Raw genomic sequence first — 21,032 nt, 5'->3', positions numbered from 1 at the left:
GGACCCCTCGTGGGATGTCGAAGAGACGGTTTCAGCCTGATCCCGCAGGCCAGGCCAAGGGACCCTACTGGTGCATGAATTCGTCACCAGGCCTCTAGTTAAAAAATAATAATAATAAGCAAAGAAGTAATATCAATGTGGACAATAAATTAAATAAAGGAGCTTTGGCCAAATAAAAAAGAAGTACATACTTTCACAGCATTTTTCACTTTTCAAGTGAAAGAGTCACATGAACAAAAATTCAAACTGCTAGATATTTAATACTTTTATGAAAAGAATTTAGGTTCCAAGAGATTTGGCTTCTACTCACCCAATCAATACAGAATATTAGGTCTGATCAAAAGAAACCTAAAAAGGCATTTTAAAGCACAGTACTTCCCTTATATCCTTTAGTGTTCTTGTGACTCTGTCAGACATATTTGTAAGTCTTCTGGAAGTAGTTGATACATACTCTATCTAGTCATCTTAACTGTGCTAATCTCCAGCTGGACTAACTAAATCCTTAATAATAATCTCACATGGCTACATCTTTTCTGGAGATGCACAGGGAGCCCTAATCCCAACTCAATATTACGGAAGTTAAGTGTGTCCGCCATCCTGTCTCAATTGTGAGGAAGCCTCAGCTTGGTTATCCAGAACCCTTCCAGGCAGAGCTCTTTGATCCTTTTAGCAGAGTCTCCACAGTCCATCTCAGCCAAGATAAATTGTCTTAGATACATCTCAGTTCAACAACTGAAAACCATTCACCATTCTAATCCACCTTCCTGCTTTGACCACTAATAGAGCAAAGAATTTTCAAAACAATCTAAATTCAAAGATATGCCAAATGGTACCCAAGTGAGATGAGATTACTGAATAAGCATTAGAACTATTGAACCATCTTTCTAATGTTTACCATGCATTGCAAAAAAGAAACAAAGAAGGAGTCTGGCCAATAGGAATCATTTGGGAGAAAACAAAGATCTGTTTCTAAAGCATAGAACCCCATCCAAGATTACCATAATTTTCAAGGACTTCAACACTCATGAGATTTGAAATTAAGAAACCCAAAGGAGATTAGGGGGTGAACACATAATACAACATACAGATGTATTATAGAACTACTAGAGGCCCGGTGCATGGATTCATGCACTGGTGGAGCCCTCAGCCTGGCCTGTGGGGATCAGCTGAAACCGGCAGTCCTACATCCCCCGAGGGATGTAGTAGTGTGCAAAGCGGCAGGCGGCCAGGGATTACCCCAAGCCTGGGCCAGGTGCTGCGCTGCTCCTGCTCATCCCAGCCCAGCTGCACCTGCCTACTGTCCCAGTCCAGGTGGGGGAGGGGTGCGCAGGGAGAGGGTCCACAGGAGAGGCTTGCACCGCTGCAGCTGTGCTCACCAGCCAGCCATGAGCCCGGCGCCTGGCGCCTGTTGGTCAGCTGAGCGGCGCTCATACTGTGGGAGCGCACTTACCACCAGGGAGCAGCTCCTGCATTGAGCGTCTGCCCCCAGTGGTCAGTGCGCATCATAGCTACCGGCTGGTCGTCTGGTCACTTAGGCTTTTATATAGATAGATAATATCTGAAATCTATATAATTTTTACTAACCAATGTCACCCCGATAAATTCAACAAAAAGTAAGAAAAAGGAAACACAAAGGAGAAATGAGGGGGAAAATGCTACTGAAAAACACAATGTGTTTTCAGGTGGTTTCCTACCCCCTACCATCGACCGAAGTGGGTGTCTGCACCACACTTGTTTGCTGTCCTGGCACTGGCGCTCTTGCACTGCTGATCAGAAGATCAAATTTGGTGCTTCTGCAGGTATTGGAGCAAACCTTGTCATGTTGGTAAAAATCAATCTGTCCGGAGTCCATCATTTTCCTGCACAAAGGGAGACAAGAAGTACCACTTAAGCCTGCACTTCGGGAACTAGGCTTTAGGAACAAATAGAGACAAGTTGCTGAGTCTCCGCTATAGATTAGTGAAACCTAATAGTATTAAAAGTCATTAGGTTGCAAAGATTCTAATTGGGACTATAAAATTTTCATTGGTCCTGTCCACATTTACAAGTCCTGCTCTTCCCTCCCTAGTCTACTCATGAGTACTTTTTCTTTTATATCCTGTTATCACTAGCTTTAGATATACACTCCTGACAATAGCTAAGTTTCCCCACAGGATCTCAATGAAACCAAACCAAAGGGGAAAAAAAGACTCCTCATATCCAAGCACAATTAAGGAATGCCACCACAGAATTAGAATTTTGTGATGAGATTCTGATGTGTTAGTATTCCTAGACAGCAAGATCTGTTTTCACTTTTGGAGACATAAAACTTCAGCATATTTTTTTCCTTAAAAAAAATTGATAACTACTCTCCTATACAACCTAAGCTGATTATACTAAACCCCCCACTATAAAATGTCCTTAGAAATGAATTCACAAGACATTATGATAGACCCTGAGCAAAACGATGCAGTATTTTCATTACAGTAAATATGTTATATTGCTACTTGTCTTTCACTAAAGGTTTTTTAGGCATTCTTGTTCTCTTTTACATTTGAGAAAAGTTGACATATGCTTGCTTTTCTGGGCAAATAAAACGGGCCAAGAACTACAAAAATGAAAGTTAAAGGTAAGTCTCCCCAATTTCATTCAACTACTGATTTCTGCATATAAATCATCTGGAATTTTTTTTTTTTCCTTTGTCTCTGACTAAAAAAATAGTATGTGAAGAAAAACAAACATTTTTTGTGAAAAATTCAGAAAAATATAAAGAAAACAGCTACCCTTTTTAAAAAAATATCCCACAACACAGAGATCACATCAACATTTTGGTATATTTTCTTCTACTAAATTTTACATATGTGTGTATGTGTTTTAACACAATTAAAATCACACTGTTTAATTGATTTTATATTTTGTCTTCTTTCTTACATTACACATAAGCATTTTTATGTAAAAACTCTTTAGAAATATTTTAATGACTACATTATATCCCACAGTATATACTCATATATATTTAGATGAGCAATAATTTACTCTACATATACCTATATTAAAACAGACTAATTTTCATAATAAATAATGTCATAATGAACATATTTATGCTTGAATCTGTATAAGCCCTATGGATTTTTCTTAAGACAGATTCCTTAAAAAGAATTAAAGACAAAGGGTAAGGTGTTTTTGAGGTTCTTGAAACATGTTCTGTGTGGAACTTTTAATTTTTGACCACATTTTTAAATTTTCTACCAAGAGGTGAGTACTCAAGGAATGAGCACTAACGTTAATCAACTAATGTTAATTTTCAGAGGGAAAAAAATTACGATAGGAAACTTGCTGCATAAAGGGGGGAATTGGGGGTAATAAGCATTCTGAATTTTATTTCTGTGGTACAGTGATGGCAAGGATTGCACTCACTGTGCATCACTGGTACTTATTAATAGCACCCCTCTACTTTTACCAATTATTCTAGGACTTGTCAGTCAGCCTAAACTTCTCAGTGGTTGTCACGCTTCCTCAGCACCAGGCTTAGCCTGCCTATGATCTGTGATCTCAAGCAGGACCGTCGTCTGTTCTTGAATTTCTCTGCCCAGAGGATCCTACCCAACAGCCTAAAAAATTGGCTCTAGATACAGGGAAAAGTGAATTTGATTCACTCTTCTTTCAGAGTTTTTTTTAAAACAAGTTGATGAAGGTCAAATAATACATGAATTGCTTAAACTAATCCATCAGACAGAATAAAAATTTCAAATTAAAGAGAAAAGACTGAATTCTCTCAATTCTACCATGATTAAGTGCCCCCAAAGTCAGTGGAAAGGTATGTTCTTAACTATTAGAGCTCACCTGAGCATGATTCCACCCAGACGAATAGCTCTCTTCCAGTCCTTTAGGGTGGATTTGCCAGCCAGATGAACAAAATGTTTGGGGCTGATCAACTGATCATTGAACTAAAGTAAAAAGAAAAGTCCAAAATAATCCAATGTCAACTTAGGCAGGTCAGAGGAAAACTAAGAGACGATTCTAGCTGTTATGTACAAAAAATACCCAGATGACATCTTAAGTTGTAACCTTGCATTATTTAGCTTTCTGCCCTATTGTACTAGAGAAGATGTCCTTCTCTGAGCACAGTGCCCTATCCTGGTACAAATCTACAGATGACATTGGGAGCATCAGAGATTAATATACTAATTAGTATTTAAAATCAATTTATGGCCCTGGCTGGTGTTATTCAGTGGTGAGAGCCTTGGCTCGTGCACCAAACGATCCTGGGTTTGATTCCCGGTCAAGGGCATGTACCTGGATTGTGGGTTCATTCCCCACCCCGGATCTGGGTACTTGCAGGAGGCAACCAGTCGATGTGTCTCTCTCACATGGATGTTTCTCTCTCTCTCTCTCCCTCCTCTCCCCTCTTTGCCCCCCCAACTCTGCTCCTTTCCCTTCCCTCCCCTTCCACTCTCTCTGGAAAAGCAATGGGGAAAAAAAACACCTCAGTAAAGTTTAACAAAATAAAACAAAACCATTTATGCCCTCAATCAGTAGTTGGATCCAATGTCACAAAGGCTGTTTAAATAAACTGAAGTGATCTATCTAGCCCTAATGACAAGATTCAGGATGTGGCAGAAAGAATAAGTACAGTAGGAACCAAGAGCACTGCAGAGCATCAAAATTATGTAATCTTGCCTGGTAGGCATGGCTCAGTGGTTGAATGTTGATCTATGAATCAGGTCGTCACGATTTGATTCTTGGTTGGGGCACATGCCGGGGTTCAGGCTCGATCCCCAGTGTGGGGCATGATTTTTAAAAATATATTCTTATTGATTTCAGAGAGGAAGGGAGAGGGAGAGATAGAAACATCAATAATGAGAGAATCATCAATCAGCTGCCTCCCGCATGCCCCCTACTGGGGATCAAGCCACAACCCGGGCATGCACCCTTGACAGGAATAGAACCCAGGACCCTTGAAGCCATAGGCCAATGCTCTATCTACTGAGCCAAACTTTTATTCTGATGGTACTTGAATCCAGGTCCCATCAGAATACAATTTTACTCCCAAGTTATTTTTATTTACTATGATGCAATAGGACTATAGCCACAAAATTAAAAATATTGATATGGCCCTGGCAGGTTTGGCTCAGTGGATGAAGCGTCGGCCTGCGGACTAAAGGGTCCTAGGTTCAATTCCAGTCAAGGGCACATGCCCAGGTTGTGGGCCTGATCCCCATTAGGGGGCGTGCAGGAGGCAGCCGATCAATGATTCTCTCTCATCATTGATGTTTCTCTCTCTCCCGCTCCCTTCCTCTCTGAAATCAATAAGAATATATTTTTTAAAATACTGATATGGTGGGAAAGAGAGATTAGGCACTGAAATCATGCCCTTTGAAAACAAGGAGCCCCAAAATAGGTTCCAGCAAGGAGAAAAGACAATTACCTTGACACACTTCACATTTATTCCTGGACATACAAACTTCTTCCAGAGAAGAATGGCTTTGCTCTCCCCACAAGTTATGGGGTAAGCAATTTCCATATCCTCATTTGCTTCTATAGTGCTTGCATCTGAAAATGGAAAAAATACCAGTGATTTATTGAACACTCTTTCCCAAAGCTTAATTCAAAATCTTTAGTCTCCTGGTTCCTCTCAGGGGTTAACAGTTTACATTGGCTGGTATTGTTTAGAAATCCTCTGGCAAAAGTTAGGCATAACAACTGTCTTACTGAACTCCCACTATGCACCAGACACTGCTATATGCTTTTTTTTTATTAATTTCTTTATTGATTAAGGTATCACATATTTGTCCTCATCCCCCCATTCCCATCCCAAACCCCTCCCCATGCATGCCCCCACCCCCCTGTTGTCCGTGACCACTGGTTAGGCTTATATGCATGCATACAAGGCCTTTGGTTGATTTCTCCCCCTTACCCCCACCCCCTCCCCTGTGCTATATGCTTTGATGTGCTTAATCTTATTTAGTTCTTGCAACAACCCTGGGAGATAGTGATTGTTTTCTATGTTTTACATATCTGTAATGTGGGAATCCAAAGGTAAAGTGACTTTCTCAAGGATACAGTTAAGAAATGAGAAAGTAGGCTCCAAACTTAGGTTTGCCTAATTTCAAAATTTCTTTCCACTGACTGCCTTCCATTGAACACCTTATCAGTCTTCATCAGCAACTTCCCTACTGATAAGAATCAACCTTGAGGCTCCAATTTCTTTGTGGGATTTTTATAGATGAAAAATCTTTTTGCTTGACCGGCATGAATCAGTGGTTGAGCCTCGACCTATGACCCAGGTCATGGTTTGATTTCTGGTCGAGGCATATGCCTGGGTTGCAGGCTCGATCCTGAGTGGGGGACGTGCAGGAGGCAACTGATCAATGATTCTCTCTTATCATTGATGTTCTGTCTCTCTCCCTCTTCCTTCCTCTCTGAAATCAATAAAAAAATTTTAAAAATACTTTTAGCAACCCTAGCAAACTGATGTTAAACAATCAACTGACAGCCCTAGCACCTTAGTCAGCGGTGTCCCTAGATGTACCACCATCAAACTGATAGCTGCAGCGCTGATAGGGCACACTGAGTAGGGTGAAAAAGGCACAAAGTCAAGAAATCTCAGCTAAGGAAACTAAGGTCAAATGTACTAGAATAACAAAAAGACTCACCAATCCCTTCTTCAATTTTGTGTATCGTGTGAGTTTCTACTGCCACAACTGCTGTGTTGTTCTCGGACCCGGCTTCATAAATCCTGTTGTAAAAGTGTCCATCGATAAACAAACTACATAAATCATGAAAAAATTAATATTCACAGCATGGGGGTTAAGAAATTTCTTTTAACCTACCTCAAAAGGACTAAAATAAATATACTTTACAACTGTATGTTAGTGCTTTGACTAGTTCCCCATTGTTTTTAAACTCTAAGCTGCCCCTGGCTGCTTAGCAGCTACTACCATGGAAATGAATCAACAACTTTCCTCACCTCAAAGTGAAGTTCCTCTTGCTACTTATTTACACCACTCTTCCCTTCATAACCTTAAAACCTCATGATAGCCCAGCCGGTGTGACTCATTGTTGAGTATTGACCCAGGCACCAAGAGATCACTGGTTTGATTCCCAGTAAGGGCACATGCCTGGGTTGTGGGCTCAATCCCCAGTAGGGGGCGTGCAGGAGGCAGTAGATCAATGTTTCTCTCTTATTGATGTTTCTATCCCTCTCCCTTCCTCTCTCTCTAAAATAATCAATAAAAAATAAATTAAAAAGAAACACTCATGAGATAAAGTGTTGCTTCAAGTGTAATAAGATTAAGTCATAGTAAAGAATTATTCTAAAAAGAATAAAAAGTAATACTACTGGACAGTTCAAAAAGCGAATGTTGAGCATAGAAGTTGATGGCTCTTGTTGGAATCTAGGCACTGAAGCATTTTTAAGCACTTTAGCATTTTTCAAAGCACCATAACCAAACTATTTTTTTTCTTTTTCTTTTTTCACCTGTATCATACTGGAGTGACTGCTTTAATTTCTAAATCAATTAACGTAACCCAGGGATACCGATGGCCTTGGTACATAATTTAGTCTTGTCATCATTCCAGAAAGTATGGAATTCAGGGCTTTGGGGGCATCATCTAACCCCATTTCTTTTTACCACAATGGTTCCTGCTATAATGTCATAGGCTGTTCGATTATGCTGAAAAAACAGCAGTGTGATAAAAGCAGGGAAAAAAGAAGCAATAGAAAAATTCTTGGTCAATGCTCGTTTAGTGGACGTTGTAATGCTAACATTTGAGGAAGGAATCACTAAAACCTGACTTGGTGCAATAAGCACTGACGTGTCACTTGTCACAACTCGAAGTCCCAGCAGGAACTTCCCTGGGGTAGCTCCGCCTGCTCCCCAAATGCAAATTATCTCATAGAAACAAACCAGTAATCTGTATGTAAGAGCCACAACCATCATTTTCTGCAGGTCTTTTATTGATGTGTCTTCATCTATTTCTTCTATTACATAATGCATAGCAAACTTTATTCCACAGAGGTGCATAATGCTTAAGACAATAGTTGCTTTTATAAAGAAGAGAATGAAGAAATCCACCCATCTCTGCCATAAATCTGTGGGCCAAGGATGGAATAACATACTCTCTGCCTGCCTGGCGTCCGGTCTCTCTCGGGGTTCAAGAAGGGGCAGCAGACCCCACCCTTGTTACTGGGGTGGTCCGCACGGCCCCCTGAATGTGAGGAGCCCGGGGTCCCAGGCCTGGGACTGGAGCAGGAGAGGCGCTGCCGGAAGTCGCTCCCATAACCAAACTATTGACATGAGCAGAATATAGTAAAAAAAAAGAAAAAAAAAAGTAAGAGCTATACCCAAAGTGACTAGCAATAACTAGAGGTACTACTTAGGGAAAGTGTCTTTCTAAAATGTTTCTACCTTCTAAGAAATGGGCTCAAAATTACCTAATACGATACAGCAATATCCTTTAATCTCTGTAATAAACCTGATGTATTAATCATTGCATCTTGTTACTTAAAAGGACCTCCTGAATAATCTCCTTTGCATCAGTGATTACCCAGCCCATAGTTACAACTTTAGCACGGACCTCCCTTCTGAATTTCACACCAGAAGTTAACTGATAAGTGAATAAATACATCTGGATGTCCCATAGGACTTTGATCAATTTGTTATGTCTAAAACAAGCAAGTTCTCTTCCCTCTCTGACCTCCCAAACTACTCTTCTTCCTATACTCCCTATCCTTGCTGATGACACCACCCAGAACACCGGAGCCTAACACAGAAGCCTGGGAATTACATTAGATTCCTCCCTTTCCTCCTCCTCAACTCCCACATGGCCAGTCACCAAATCCTGCCAGATGCATCTTTAACACTAGCCATCCTCCCTATCTCTGCTTCTATTGCTACTGCATTCAGGCTGCATAATTGTTAGTCTGAACATCTCTCCTTGCAGCTACCTGATCTTCTGTATTCCCACCAGCATAATCATGTCACTCTCTCCTTAAAACCTTTCAAGAGCCCTTGCCAGTTTTGCTCAGTGGATAGAGCATTGGCCTGAGGACCAAAAGATCCCAGGTTCAATTCTGGTCAAGGGCACATGCCTGGGTTGCAGGCTTGATCCCCAGTAGGGGGTGTGTAGGAGGCAGCTGATCGATGTTTCTCTCTCATCATTGATGTTTCTATCTCTTTCTCTCTGAAATCAATGAAAATATATATCTAGCCGAAACTGGTTTGGCTCAGTGGATAGAGCGTCGGCCTGCGGACTGAAGGGTCCCGGGTTCGATTCCGGTCAAGGGCATGTACCTTGGTTGTGAGCACATCCCCAGTGGGAGGTGTGCAGGAGGCAGCTGATCGATGTTTCTCTCTCATCGATGTTTCTGGCTTTCTATCCCTCTCCCTTCCTCTCTGTAAAATATCAATAAAATATATTTTAAAAAATTAAAAATTAAAAAAATATATATCTAGTTTAAAAGTTACATGTGGGCGTATTTTAAAGCCAATCTAGTGTTATTCTTTTTTTTTTTTTCAGGTGGGGAGGGTTATTTTACTTTATAGAGAGGAATAGGAAGAGAGAAAGAGAGAGGAGGGAGAAAGAAAGTGGGGGGGGGGGCACGAGAGAAACATCAATGTGAGAGAGAAACATCAATTGGTTGCCTATCATATGCACCCCACCAGTGATCGAACCTGAAGCCTAGGTATGTGCCCTAACCGGGAATTGAACATGCAAGCTTTTGGTGTATGGGAGGGACGCTCCAACCAACTGAGCTAGCTACCTGGCCAGGACTAGTGTGCTATTCTGAAAGAATCGTCTTAGACAGTGTTAGGTTCTATGTGTTTCTATAGAGAGACTATTACCAGACACTCTACTTTTGCTTCATAATATACTTCTGAAAATGAAAATATGTACATAATGAATATTTGAAAAAGTATAAAATGTGATATATGTAAAAGTTAAGACATAAAAGACATAAAAGTTCTATATATTGAAATAAAAAATATTTATATAAAATCTCTAATCATTTCTTGCCTTTTGTATATACAGTCTTTACCAATATATTCCCAAAAATTCATACATGTTGTTTCTTTCCTTCATATTCGAACCTGAAGCCAATTAGGTTAAGTGTAACTGAGGCTGAAGACTAATACCTGATGATTTCCATCTTTGTCTCAAGTGTATTGAACTTATGAGACCTGTACTTCTTATCACTAGTATCAGTATATTTCTTCCCCACTCATCTTTATAAAATGGAGCTAAAGAACAATAAATATTCAAATAACTAAAAAACACAATTCGAGAAATCAACTGAGCATCAATTGTCGGGCTTTTCAAAATGCAGTACCTCAGATGTTTATTCACAAGCTCATATTCTAAAATTCAGTATAAACAGTGCATTGGGAGTCAATATATGTTATACAAAGATGCCTATCTGATCAAGCAATGAGAGGTTTCCAGAAAAGGCAATATAATTTGGAAAATAAGAGACAGACAAAAAGAAAAAAAGTGGAACTAAATCTTTAAACGAATTAAGTCTCTAAGCAGTAGAGAAGCTTTTTCTGTCTTTAGTAGGAATAAGACAAGTGACAATTGGAGCACTTTTTAGAAAAATTCTTATAAGAATTTATTTGAACCTGGCTGGAATGGCTTAGTGGTTGAACGTCTACCTATGAACTAGGAGGTCACGGTTCAATTCCCAGTCTGGGTATATGCCGGGGTTGCGGGCTTGATCCCCAGTAGGGGGTGTGCAGGAGGCAGCCGATCAATAATTCTCTCTCATCATTGATGTTTCCTATCTCTCTCTCCCTCTTCCTTCCTCTCTGAAATCAATAAAAATGTAATATGTAAAGAATTTATTTGAGCCAAACTGACAACATGCTGGAGAGCAAGATCTCAAATGTTCCTTGGAGCACTTTGGAGAGATAGAAGACATAATGACTCCATATGAAAAATAAAGCTGGCTACAACTAAAGGACCTACTCTTTAATTCTTCATCATGTACCAAAGGGTAACAACTACTAGTATGTATATGTGTAACAGATGAAATCCCCACAAAAGAGAATTTGAATAAGCATACATAATCTGTTGGTACCAATAAAAATTTAAACCACTCTATTATCTCTATGTCAGGAATATGTATCAACGTTCCCTTATAAATCCTAGAATATTTCCTCATGCTTAACAATATTCAGAAATGGTTATATTTTTAAAACTAAAAAGTCCTTATCTTACAAATACATACTAATGTCTGGGATTTGCTTTTAAAAAATTCAGGAGTAGGTGGATGTAGAGATGAATAAGACTGGCCATGTGTTGATGATTGTTGAAACTGGGTGATGGGCGCTTACACTATATTTCTTTATTTTTGTGTAAATTTGAAATTTTCTATACTAAAATGCTTTTAAAATTACCAAGAAAGGTTGATTGTCTTTTCCAGAAGTGTTTAAGACAAGGTACACTATTTAGTCGATTAGGATTGGATTTTATGTTTGCCCAAGAACATTTTAAATAATATGAAGAATCTTTCATACATTCCCCAAGGTAAAATTACTACGCCTCCTTTCTCTCTATAGATGCAATTCTTTTTTGTTATGCAATTCTTATTTAACCTTCAAGACCACAGACCATTTTTTAAAACTTATTTCTTCAAATTCATAGTGGTCCCCTAAATTGAAAGCACTTTCTAACCATGCCATTCAGCACTTCTTAGATTTTGCCATGTAAGTGATTTCTTTATCTATATACTAGAGGCCCAGTGTACAAAATTTGTGCATGGGTAGAGTCCCTAGGCCTGACCGGTGATCAGGGCTGATCGGGGCCTTCCTTCCCCCGGCTGCTGGCTGCGACTGTGGCCTTCCTTTGTTCTGCGCCGCCCCCTGGTGGTGAGCACACATCATAGCAAGCAGTCAAACTCCCAGTCAGCGAACTACCAAGAGGACAATTTGCATATTAATCTTTTATTATATACTAGAGGCCCGGTGCATGAAATTCATGCACGGGCGGGGGTGTCCCTCAGCCCAGCCTGCACCCTCTCCAATCTGGGACCCCTCGAGGAATGTTTGACTGCCTGTTTAAGGGATCGGGCCATGGGGGTGTGGCCAGCCTGGGTGAGGGGCTGATGGCTGTTTGCAGGCTGGCCACAGCCCCTTCAGGGTGTGGGGGGGTCCCACTGGGGTGTCTGGCCAGCCTAGGTGAGGTGCTGATGGCTGTTTGCAGGCTGGCCAAGCCCCACAGCAGGGACCCTCACCCCATGGGGGTGTGGCCAGCCTGGGTGAGGGGTTGAGGGCTGTTTTCAGGCTGGCCACACCCCCTTCAGGGTGGGAGGTCCCCACTGGGGTGCCTGGCCAGCCTGGGTGAGGGGCTGATGGCTGTTTGCAGGCTGGCCACACACCCCAGCAACCCAAGCTCCCAGCCACTCCTTTTTTTTTTTTTCAGCGCCTCCTTGAGTGGAGGCCAGGGCCCGCTGGAAGCAAGTATCTGGGATTTATTTATCTTCTATAATTGAAACTTTGTAGCCTTGAGTGGAGGCCAAGGCTGGCCAGGGCGGGCAGGAAGCTTGGCTTCCTCCATCACGGGGGGCAACCCAAAGCCTCCTGCTCGCTCCAGCTCCATGGCTGCCGCTATCTTTGTTGGGTTAATTTGCATACTTGCTCCTGATTGGCTGGTGGGTGTAGCGGAGTGATGGTCAATTTGCATGTTTCTCTTTTATTAGTGTAGACTAGAGGCCCAGTGAATGATGTTCCTGCACTGGGGGGCGGGGAGGGGAGTTCCCTCAGCCCGGCCTGCACTCTCTTGCAGTCTGGGACCCCTTGGGGGATGTCCACCGCTGCACTCCCCAGCCACGAGACCAGCTTCTGGCTGACCGGCGCTCCCCCTGTGGGAGCACATTGACCACCAGGGGGCAGCTCCTGTGTTGAGCATCTGCCCCCTGGTGGTCAGTGCGTGTCATAGTGACCGGTTGTTCCGCCATTCGGTCTATTTGCATATTAGCCTTTTATTATCTAGGATAGAATATGTATTTTTGGTTTGCAGCTAGACTGCAAGCTCTATGGTAATGGTAACAATGTGCTATATTTCTTCCAACACCTTTATAATACATTGTATAAAAGTAGGTAGTTAATGCCATTTGACTCAGTGATCCCACTTCTAGGAATATATCCTAAGAAGCCTGAAACACCAATCAGAAAGAATATATGCACCCCTATATTCACAGCAGCATTATTTACAATAGCTAAGATCTGGAAACAGCCTAGTGCCCATCAATGGAAAACTATGCAGCTGTGAAAAAGAAGGATCTCACTCTAACCGGTTTGGCTCAGTGGATAGAGCATCAGCCTGCGGACTGAGGGGTCCCAGGTTCGATTCCGATCATGTACCTTGGTTGCGGGCACATCCCCGGTGGGGGGTGTGCAGGAGGCAGCTGATTGATGTTTCTCTCTCATCGATGTTTCTAACTCTCTATCCTTCTCCCTTCCTCTCTGTAAAAAATCAATAAAATATTTAAAAAAAAAAAAAAAAGGATCTCTTACCCTTTGAGACAACATGGAGGGACCTGGAGAGAACTTTGCTAAGTGAAATAAGTCCATCAGAGAAAGATAAGTATCATGTGATCTCATTTATATGTGGACTCTAATGAACAAAATAAACTGACAGACAAAATAGACCCAGACACATTGAAGCATGCAACAGACTGACGTATTTTTGAGGGAATTGGGGTAGGGAGAGATTAATGAAAGAACTTATATACATACTAGAAGCTCAGTGCATGAAATTCATGCACGGGGGTAGGGGGGCCCTCAGCCTGGCCTGCGTCATCTCACAATCCGGGACACCCCGGGGGATGTCAAGCCTAAACCAGCAGTCGGACATCCCTCTTGCAATCCGGGACGCTGCATGCACCAGTGACCATACTTTTCATACAGGTGAAAGGCATCTTACTGTTGTATGGGCAGCTACATTTTTTTGCCGATTATAAAAAGTAGTACATAATATGATCCTTCTGAGGCATTAGTACCATTTTCCCCATCTTAGGGTGGAAAAACTGAAGCAGAGAGAAGTTAAGTAATGGGTTTTGTCACACAGTTATAAGTATCAGAATCAGGGCTCACCACAAAATGTGCAAGCCAGAGTCCATGCATGTCATCACTGCATCATCCTGTTTTTTCAGTGTTAGAGTAGCCTTGCCAGGTTTTAATTTTTAAATCTAAGAGACTGTTCCCAATATATAGGGTAGGGTCCCTAGGCCTGGCTGGTGATCAGGGCCATCTGTGGGGCGACTGGTGGGCAGGGCAATCGGGGGGCCCCTGCTGGCACCTGCCTTAGCTGGCGGCTTGGTGCCATCTGCTCGCCAGCCCTGCCCCCGATCACTGCAGCCAGTCACCTCCCTCTCGGGGGGAGAGAGGGAAAGACACTCAATTGGTGGTCAGTGCATGTCATAGCAACCGGTAGTTCCACCAGTTGTTCCACCATTCGGTTCATTTGCATATTAGGGTTTTATTATATAGGATATGCATATATGTCTAACCCATGGACACAGGGTGAAGGCCTGGGGAGGGAGACAGTCAATGTGGGGGAAAGAGGATACCTGTAATACTTTCAACAATAAAGATAAATTTTTAACAATAAAGATAAAAAAGCACACACACACACACAAGATTAGTTTATATATTTTTTTTATCGATTAAACTTGATAATTTGTCCACCCTTGACAGTCCAGAAAGCTTCTAATAGGAATACTTTTATAGTTGCCTTACCTAATCTCCTCTGACTCTAACTACACTGTCTTTTGTTAAACATGTACCAGGGCCCTGTGCTAAATAGTGTGAATAAATAAAATGAAGGAGCCATGTAACTTACCCTCAAAAAGCTAACAGTGGAAAAGAGGGTAAAGACAAGGAAATAGCTAATTGTAATAAGTACTGAAATGACAAATATAGCACTCAATCAATACATTATTATAGAGATGAAAATTTGGCCAACTCTCAGATTAATGTTGAATGTTCTATTGTGCTAAGCAAGCATAAAGTTGTACTTTTCCCACTCTTTAAACTTCTCCAATTTTTCAGAATATCCAAATCCTTAGTCACTTACCCTTGTTGCACAGGCTGTAACTGCAAGATCACTTGGGTTTTAGTGTCTTCAGGGTTCTCCCCATCATTTCCTTCAGTGGGTACCACAACCACATCCCCCACTGGGACACTCACTTCTGCATTAGCCATCTTTCACATGAAGTCAGGTAGCTGAAGCTGCTGTCAGAAACAAGAAGCACCAGTAACTTCGTCTGGTTTGAAAAGATGGAAACCATAGGAAAGGAACACCAACATAACTACCAAATCTAAGGGCACTGTGGAGATCATGGTCCTCTGAAAAGGATGGGAACATGATATGGTGCTGACACAGGCTCCGATCATTCTAGAAATGTCTCAGTATTCACTTGCTGTTGTAGGCTTTCTTAAGTATGAATGATTCATTCAATGGTATGCTCTATCAGCTCTACAAGCTCCTAAGAACCAATTGTGCATATCACTTTCCAACTCCATATTTAGTGACATTTTAAGTTGATAACTTAAAATCAGTGATGCTGGAAGTATATACACCACAGAAATTGGCAAGCACTACAAATCAGAGTGTGTGTTTTTCCTAGAGAGCTGCTTTATAGCACATCACTAGTTCCATCCCAAACCAGCTAGGGCAGGAATCTGTTTTCTTTGCAACCAGCCATTTTACTTCATCAAGTATATACTTCATTAAGTACTTTTGTGAGTACTTAATAAGTATCTGCTGCCCTAGCCGATTTGGCTCAGTGGCTAGAGTGTCAGCCTGCAGACTGAAAGTCCCGAGTTTGATTCCGATCAAGGGCACATGCCTGGGTTGCAAGCTTGATCCCCAATAGGGGGTGTGCAGGAAGCAGCCAATCAATGATTCTCTCTCATCATTGATGTTTCTATCTTTCTCTCCCTATCCCTTCCTCTCTAAAATCAATAAAAATGTTTTAAGAAAATAAGTATCTGCTAACTGAACTAAGCTTATAGGAAGAAAAAGGTAACTTGCAGTGTGTAGTTGTTTAATAAATGCTGAATCCAATTTTATGAACTCTAGAACCTTTTTTTTTTGGTGCCCTCTTTGAAGCTAGAACTTCTTAATATTTTTCTGCCTCAGACTGAATGGAGAAATAATCTCACCTAACATGTCCCTTGCAGGGCTGTTGAGGAAACCCGTGTCCAGCACCACATGTTCCTCAACTCTAAAGTAACTCAAAGCATTGTCCCAGCCTTAATGAAAACTCAGAGGGCCACAGGATATTCATATTCTGCAGTTAGTCTTCACAGTTGAAAAGGAAGGAGAGAGTAACTTAAGAGAGAATAAATACGAGGACTGTATTTACTTAGACACATATGTGAGGATGACTAGGGCTATGCTGAATGGAGCAGGCACACAATGGATGCAAGTTTGAATATGTAACTGGTAGTCAGATGATCGAAACTTATTTCAGCTCTGCCACAGCCTTTGTTTGCCTGTAATACACATACTTAAGCATGATACTCAGTCTATTTGGCCCCAAAATAGTTTTCCAGTCTTACCTGTAACTCTAATACCCTAAAAATCTTCAATTCCAGCCATACCAACAACCCACTGCATTCTGAACATATAATATGAACTTTCAGGTTTTTGTACTTTGTTATTCCTTAAGTCCAAAACAACTTTCTCCCTTTCAGGCCCAGTTGAAAGCCCACTCCTCCACATAGTCATTGACAAACCATTTTCTTTTCGGCAGTGCCCCAATACTTGGTTTGTAGCTGTCCTCTAGTGTTTACCACCCTGTGCTGTGTATTGCAGTTAATTGAATGGGCATCTTTACTCATAACTATACTGTACTGTCAGGACACAGGCTGTTTATATAAAAATAATTTTCTCTCTCACAGACCTGCTCATCATAGACACTGACATAGATTGGTTCAATCAATGTTTGTATTTGACCTACTTTTGTATTTGAAAATTCCTCATATCCGACTTATACTTCTGCCCTTTATGATCTCACATTCAACTTTTATACCTGAATTTTATACCTTCTATATCCAAAAGTATCCTAAGATATCTTTTGGCACCTTAAACTTGCTCCTATTTTCTGCCTCAGTAAATGGCGCTAGCCTTCACCCAATTCTCCAACCAGAAACTAAGGAGTTATTTTTGACTCCTTTCTTCTCTAAAACTAATCAACCAATAAATCCTATCCATTTTATCATATATATAATTTTTTTAACCATTTCCCATTCTCCATCTGTGCTGCCACCACCATATTCTGAGCTACCACTTGCTAGCCTCATTTCTCATAGTTCTTCCTCTCACAATATGGGTTCCTATCATTGAATTTTCCCCAATTTATCAAACATACCGTATTTTCTCACCTGAGCCTTCACACTTGTTTCCTCTACCCGGAATTCTTTTTTTCTTCCTCTTTGGCTAGTCACTGCTAAATTTTTGTGACTTATTTAAAACATCACTTCCTTGGAGAGACTTTTAGTGACTTCCTTTACTAGATTTGAGCTTGTGTTCTTGCTCCCTCAGTGCCTGTAGCACCCTTGTCACAACCATCATCCCACTTTGTCCATCTCTCTCCACCAAACAACATCCTGGAAGAACAAGGATTGCTTTTCTTTTTCAACAGCTTCCCTGTGCCTAGCTCAGTGCTCAGGACACAGGAGTATATAGTTTTCAAATATCAGACTTCTATCTATAAAACTCCTACCTAAAACTTTCTAAGGAAATCTGGCACATAGCAGGTATGTAATACATTTTTAACCTAAAAGTCTTGTAGAATTTTCTATATTTCTAACTTAGGGAATATAAATTTGCTTAGGCAGCTAGCCTAAGCTGTCTGGCTTATTGCCCCATCATTATGGCTAGTTCACCAAATATTTACTAAGTTTCTACTCCACATCAGCATAGAGTTAGGCTCCTTGGACACGAAAAGAGACATATCTGCTCTTAAGGATCTACAAAAGGGAAAGAGATGCATGACACTGTCATATACTAGAGGAAAAAAAGTAACTGATTTATGCACTTCTGTAAATCAAAGGTTTAAAACAAGAAACGGAAGAGAATCAATGGACTAGTGTGGCTGGCTTCTGGCAATAGAACCAAAGCAATTAGGCTATGTGAGTCTAGAAAAAGTCAAAAAGGAATATGATGAAGTATATACATACTGCCAAGCCCTGGAATTGAACCAACAGATATATTCAAAGTTTAAACTATAAAAATGTAGGCTACATTAAAATAATCACAGCTAGCCCTAGCTGATTTGGCTCAGTGGATAGAGCATTGGCCTGCAGACTGAAGGGTCCCGGGTTCAATTCCGGTCAAGGGCACATGCCTGGCAGCTCAATCCCCAGTAGGGGGCGTGTAGGAGGCAGCCAATCAATGATTCTCTCTCATCATTGATGTTTCTATCTCTCTCTGTCTTCCTCTCTAAAGTCAATAAAAATATATATTTAAAAATATATTCTTTTAAAAAAAATAATCACCGCTAACATTTGCTGAACACGTTTATTGTCAAGCACTATTCTGTTACTATTACATATTTAATGAATTTAAAAGATGTAATATCTTACCATGTACTAAACTTATGGAATTTATTATCCCAAAAAGGTGACTTAAAATGTTTAAAATTAATAGTTTAGGTGAATTAATGGGTTAGAGAAGCAAAATTAGAAGGATGCTTCTAATTTCAACCTTCTACCCTATGGTTGAGCCCTCCCTACAACAGAGTAAGTGGTTGACTAACAACTTGATTAATACTTTCCTCAATAGAAACTCATACTTTATTCCTTACCCCTACCCACACCTTGGCAATCAAGAGGAATGTTCTGGCTGCTTCTCTAACTTTCTGAGTTTATCGAAGAGGATAATTATAATTATCCATAAAGTGTCAGTCAGAGACACAGGTCTGATTCAGTCAACATGGCATTCTTTAGAGAACCATGTTGACATTCTTTAGAGAAGCTAGTTTGGGCTCACTCTATTACTGTAAATACCATATTCCTAGCAAGTAACCCGAAACCAGCTCTTCAGACTACACTGGCTAACTGCAAGGTCATCTCTTTGAGCTGAGAGTAAACTGAAAAACAGCTCTTGTTTATATCAACAAAAACTCCTGAGGCAAGCGAGTTAGTTGATCCTTCGGGTATTTAATGGAAAGGGCCTTAGAGTATTCATTGTGGAAGCACACACTTCCTGTAATTCTAGAACACACATACAGATGTCAAATTTATGTGAAAAGTTAAAATTATTTTGTACTTATTTTCAAAGGCAAAAAAGACACCTTGAAAGTAAATTCACGACTGCTTACATAGGCTATTGGAAAACTAAACAAATGACAACTGACCTACTCTGAATTAAATTCATTTTTTTTGTCCTGAAAACTAATGTTTAAAACATGGTAAGGGATTAAGTATGAGTGTCACTTGATCACAGGAACATGTGAGTTGGTAACTGATAAGAAATAACAGAAATACTAGATATCCTGAAATTTTCTAACTCCAAAAAGTATTTATGTATTGCATACTGTAGTGTAATTTTTGTAGACTGTGTAGTCTAAAGAAATTTCCAAATTAAAATATGAGGCCAAAATTCCTTGACTTTTTCCCCCCCTTCTTTATTCCTTCTCATGTATTTAGTAGGTGATCCAGAGTACTTCCAGATGTAATTGAAGCCAACAAAAAGGCTGCACAGGACCACTGTGAGGGAAACAGCCAGAGCAAATGAAGTTCAGGATAACTCACTATTATTGGAGATCACTATATAGGAATTTGAGGAAGCAATAGGATAAAATCGTTATTTGAAGAGTCATCCTACTAGAGTCTAGGGGACTTAGGACAAGACCAATATAGAGCCCAAACTAACCCAAGGAAGTTGTGTGTACAAGTTAGCTATTGGATATATTTGTTGAAATAAATATGAATAGCTGATTAATGAAAGTCATCAAGTCACTAGACACTAAATACACATAATTGATAAAAGGCTAACAAATTAGGGGAGGCTATCCAAACATTTAATGAAAAAGTCCTCGGAAAGCACTTTACTAATAACCATTTGCAGATGCAAGGAGTGGGGGTGGGGGTGGGAGGGAATAATCCCTCTGTGAAGACTGGAATTATCTATCTGTTCGTCCCTTTCTCTAATCTTCCAGGTTGAGAAAAAAACCCACTTCTTGGTTCTTCTAAGCAGACATCAAAGCCCCTTTTGTATCTGCTATAAAGTGGTTTTGATATTTATTTCATCTTGAGAGGGTAATTCACGTCTCCTTCTACTACTGGGATAGCCAAGCCTTTCCCTGATCCTTCAGTCGAGGCTTGACACGTCTTAATCTGGACCCTCAGGTCAGGTTCCCCCTGGCAAATTCCCCTGACATTCCAGAAAGTGGGAGTACTCTGAGCTTCTTCCCCTCAAATATCTTCTCTCTGGTCCTCAGAAACCAGGGTTTCCCCATCCCCTGACATACCCGGTTGCCCCATTCTCTACCTATACGTCGGGAGGTACTCAAATCTCTCATTTCCTCATAGATTTATTCCTACTTCAGGAGGCTGAGGTGTGTTCCTACCGCCCCCACATCTATGGGAAGGCCGGGGCCTGCTCGCTTTCCGTGGAGCTCTTCTTCCTTGTCCCCTGCTCCCACCACCAGACCTGTCCACCACGCCTTGGAAAAGCACCCGCCCCTTTACCCTGGACTGAAAGACCAAGGCTTCTAACGCGCCCCTCAGGTGAAGCCTAGACCCTCCTTTCCTCAGCAGAACCCGCTCTGAGCTCCTGCTCTCCCGCCAAGGCTCCGAGGGTCTCCTCCCGGGCCGGCGTCCAGGCTCCCCTCACCTGTCGCCCCCTCCTGCAACCCCACTCCCAGCACGACACAGGCCTCGCCCCAGTTCTTTATCCAAGGGCCTGGTGCTCCCTGGACCCCGCCTCTGGGGATACCCCAGGATCCCTGGCACCCTCGCCAGGGTCCTGGGCGTCCAGGCCTCTCAGTCCGGAGTCCTCCGGCCCCTCCTGGCCCCTCGGCCAAGGACTTCCGGGCT

General features: G+C 41.3%; 1 protein-coding gene and 1 pseudogene across 6 annotated transcripts in view; both read right to left on the bottom strand.

Annotated features, from left to right (window-relative positions):
* Positions 1 to 21,032, bottom strand: part of GMEB1 (glucocorticoid modulatory element binding protein 1) — a 30,336-nt gene that overhangs the window by 8,831 nt on the left and 473 nt on the right. Inside the window, exons 1-6 of one of the 5 annotated variants that reach the window (XM_080655786.1) lie at positions 17,373 to 17,490; positions 15,058 to 15,215; positions 6,636 to 6,748; positions 5,408 to 5,532; positions 3,823 to 3,926; positions 1,702 to 1,859 (exon numbers count right to left, since the gene is read on the bottom strand). In XM_080655786.1, coding sequence (XP_080511912.1) covers positions 1,702 to 1,859; positions 3,823 to 3,926; positions 5,408 to 5,532; positions 6,636 to 6,748; positions 15,058 to 15,185 — 628 coding nt within the window. In that variant the 5' untranslated portion in view covers positions 15,186 to 15,215; positions 17,373 to 17,490. Of the gene's footprint in view, positions 1 to 1,701; positions 1,860 to 3,822; positions 3,927 to 5,407; positions 5,533 to 6,635; positions 6,749 to 15,057; positions 15,216 to 17,372; positions 17,491 to 21,032 lie in introns of those variants that run through there. The other 4 variants (XM_080655787.1, XM_080655790.1, XM_080655789.1 and 1 more) reach the window with 4 other exon arrangements.
* On the bottom strand, positions 7,590 to 8,262 carry LOC308242552 (protein FAM8A1-like; annotated as a pseudogene). The gene has a single exon. The product of its transcript is annotated as a protein FAM8A1-like (transcript).

Source organism: Plecotus auritus (assembly GCF_963455305.1).
Source record: "Plecotus auritus genome assembly, chromosome: 2".
In the NCBI taxonomy this organism is placed as follows: domain Eukaryota; kingdom Metazoa; phylum Chordata; class Mammalia; order Chiroptera; family Vespertilionidae; genus Plecotus; species Plecotus auritus.
Note: the sequence above shows the minus strand (reverse complement) of the source record. Positions and strands in the feature narration are given on the sequence as shown.